This window comes from Coffea eugenioides, chromosome 5 (assembly GCF_003713205.1).
Source record: "Coffea eugenioides isolate CCC68of chromosome 5, Ceug_1.0, whole genome shotgun sequence".
Classification (NCBI taxonomy): Eukaryota; Viridiplantae; Streptophyta; class Magnoliopsida; order Gentianales; family Rubiaceae; genus Coffea; species Coffea eugenioides.
In genome coordinates, this window is record NC_040039.1 from 18,181,978 (window position 1) to 18,185,511 (window position 3,534).

At 37.6% G+C, this 3,534-nt stretch overlaps 1 protein-coding gene across 1 annotated transcript; it reads left to right on the forward strand.

Moving 5' to 3' along the window:
* Positions 1-816: 816 nt before the first annotated feature.
* On the forward strand, positions 817-3,330 carry LOC113772116 (acetylserotonin O-methyltransferase-like). The gene is made up of 2 exons (XM_027316671.1): positions 817-1,711; positions 2,857-3,330. Exons 1-2 carry the CDS (start codon positions 908-910, stop codon positions 3,154-3,156), a joined length of 1,104 nt encoding a protein of 367 aa, XP_027172472.1. The 5' UTR covers positions 817-907; the 3' UTR covers positions 3,157-3,330.
* The last annotated feature ends 204 nt before the right edge of the window (positions 3,331-3,534 follow it).

Here is a 3,534-nt window from a genome sequence, read left to right on the forward strand (position 1 = left end):
AACCACTTATTTTGGCACCTCTAATACTGATTAACCTAGTTCACTTCTGGTCCTACACTTGACGACAAAGTCTTCGGTGGTATTAATATTGGTTTATTATTTTTGGTTGCTACCTTCACGACATCTGATGAATTATGCATCCGTGCATGCTAAATGACAGGAAATATCCAGCTCAAGACCATTAAAGGTCCAATAATTTGATGTTGCTGTTAGTGTTGGAGAAACGTGATTATCGTGTTAATCAGCCTTTGTTTGATCGTTGTAATAAACATGAAATTAGCAATTTAATGGTAGAAGATGCAGTGTCAAATCATAGGCCCGTTTTTGGTGGTTGCGGGCGAAATTATGTATGAAATGACACTTATAGGAATCTGTTTTAGTCTATTCAACAACCATACCATTTTAAAAGGATTAATTTAACTTTGCAGCCTTTTATATTAGAATTTTCACTTTAGTCCCTCATCTTTAAAATGTGGCACTTTAATCCTCAAAATATAAAATTTGTCCCATTTAAATAAAATTAATGGGCAAATTTAGATAAATTTTATACTTAAATAGAACAAATTTTATACTTTAAGAACTAAAGTGAGATAAATTTTAAATTTTAGTGGTTGAAGTGAAATAAATTTTATGCCCTGTGCATTAGAGTGTATGAAATTATTATTTTAAAAACTAAAATGTCCCATTTTAAAGTTTAAATACCACAATAAAAATCGGAGCATATCACAAGGGTACAAAGTTGAATTAACTCATTTTAAAATCCCAGTCCAACAATTTAGCAGTAGGCTGGCTACTGATTTCTTTGCTGTTATACTAGTCCTGATAATAGTATATAGAGACAGTTGATTAGTACTGAATCCTGGGAAACAAAAAAGCAAAGAAGAATTAGGAATCAAGAAGTCGAGAGATGGTGGAAGAGAAAATAAAAAAAGAAGCAGAGGAAGAGGCTCAGGCTCAAGTGGATATATGGAAATACGTTTTCGGCTTTACTGAAATGGCTGTCGTGAAATGTGCAATTGAGCTTGGGATTCCAGACTTCCTGGAAGGCCAGGATGGCCAAGCCATGACACTTGATGGGCTGTCTGCCGCCCTTGGTTGCTCGCCTTCTTCCCTTTACCGAATCATGAGGTTCTTAACCAACCGCGGCATCTTTAGACAAGTTAATCAAGGACTTGGCTGCTCCTCACAAAATAGTACTAGCAATGCTATTGCTTGTAGCAGTATTACCTATGTACAGACGCCCCTCTCTCGTCTTCTGGCTAGAAATGGAGAGAAAAGCATGGCTGCTATTGTGCTACTGGAAAGCAGCCCTGTGATGCTTTCGCCGTGGCTTGGCTTGGGGCGACGTGTCTTGGCAAATAGCCCTCCTCCATTTGACACTTATCACGGCCAGGACGTATGGAGTTACGCGCAAAACAATCCTGCTCACAGCAAGCTGATCAACGATGCCATGGCTTGCGATGCTCGGGTTGCAGTTTCGGCCATGATCAACGGGTGTCCGCAGGTGTTCGAGGGGATTTCTTCGTTGGTGGATGTCGGCGGAGGCGACGGAACGGCTCTCCGGACATTGCTCAAGGCTTGCCCTTGGATCCGCGGGATCAATTTTGATCTTCCTCATGTTGTCTCTGTTGCCCCTCGTTCTGATGGCGTGGAGCATGTTGGAGGCGACATGTTTCACAGCGTTCCAAATGCTGACGCTGCTTTTATCATGGTTAGTACTGTAAGGTAACTGTAAAAAACTATCAATTACATGAAAGTATTAACCAACATCTATTTAGACTGCTGGCCATTACCAGAGACTTTAAGGGTGGGAAATCAAGAGTTCAAATTTTAACTTTCATTATTTGTCACAATATGTGATTTTCTCAAACACGAGTAGAAGTAGGGTTGATTCCCTGTAGGCTTAGTTGAACCTTACAATACGAGTAGAAGTAGGATTGATAAGTGACGAATAACCAAAAAAAAAAAGTGTTACCTATTGTGGATGCAGGCCTCACAAGTTATCCATTTTACTCCATGTCAAGGTAAATGGTCATTTCAACTTTTAATACACGCAAAATTTTTACCTAGTTACATCATATCTAAATTTTTGTTACACTATTTTTCAATTCTGTTATACTCAAGGGTAAACTAATCAGAAATGAAACTTATATGGCCCTGTCCACGGACTGCAAAGACTATCATAGCGTCAGAGGATTATGGTTTTGAAAAAGAAAGTGACATTCACATAGACTGGTCCCTCACACATTTTGGTAGCATTTATTGAGTGAGTAGGCTGGAGTATGAGAGGCAGATGTAGGAGTACAAATATAACTAACCTTTTGAAAATCACATATCCTTGATATAAAAAGACTATATGAATGTCAATATATAGAGGTGAAAATTTAAGGATAATTGCTATTTTCCTGCCTATAGGTATGTCATAGAAATATGATGCAATGTCCAAGTGCCAGGCTAATTTGCAAATATTGATCTTATAAATTTAGTTAAATACTGAGCGACTTGAGACTTGAGAGTGCATGCATCAAGTTAACAATCTGGCAATTTGGAAAATATATTGACTTTAGTGTGTCTAATTAAGCTATCTAGATAATTGGCTACCGAGCTTACCATAATTCTACTAACTCCTTAATTTATGCCAGTTAATTGTAGCACTGTGCAGCTACCTGCGTGTGTATTGTTCAGCAAGAATCAAGTTAAAAAATTCATGCTCAATTGCAATTCTTCTTTTTCTTCTTCCTCTTTCTATTTTTTTTAATCCAGTTAATTTATTTGCAAGTATATGCATGCTTTGTTCATTATAGCTTATTTTTGGGTATGCACCACCTTTGACTTTATTGTTTTGGATATATATAGTGGGTGTTGCATGACTGGGGAGATGACGAATGTATCAGCATATTGATGAACTGCAAAGAAGCTATTCCTCAAGACACGGGGAAAGTGATCATCGTAGAGGCTGTGATAGATCATGAAGGAGGAGACGGCAAGCTTAAAGACGTGGGTTTGATGTTAGATATGGTGATGATGGCTCATACAACCACAGGAAAAGAAAGAACGTCAGAGGAATGGGCACATATTCTGAACAAGGCTGGATTCAGCAGACACACTATGACACACATCCAAGCTGTTCAATCTGTAATTGAGGCCTATCCTTAACTTTGGATAGACTTGGATTTGATTGCATATTCTATGCCCTACTTTGATTTCTTTGTTGTCCTCACGCTTGCTACTTGCTTGTGTGTGACATAATAAGGGACATTTGGCCCCCCTACTAGGAGTTTGTGTTTTAATGAGATAGTGAATCATTTGGACCTTCTCGTTCACAACATATAAATGACGGGTAAATTAGACTAATCTTACTCGCAACGGATCTTTTGTCCTATTTACTATACTACTCTTTGTCCTACTTTTTATTATATTGCTATTTTTCTTCGCAAATATTATATTTTAGTTCATTTTTGTTTCTTTGAAATTCAATAACTATTAACTGAGTAATACACAAAATTTAAGAAGCTCAAAAATCAAAATGCGTAA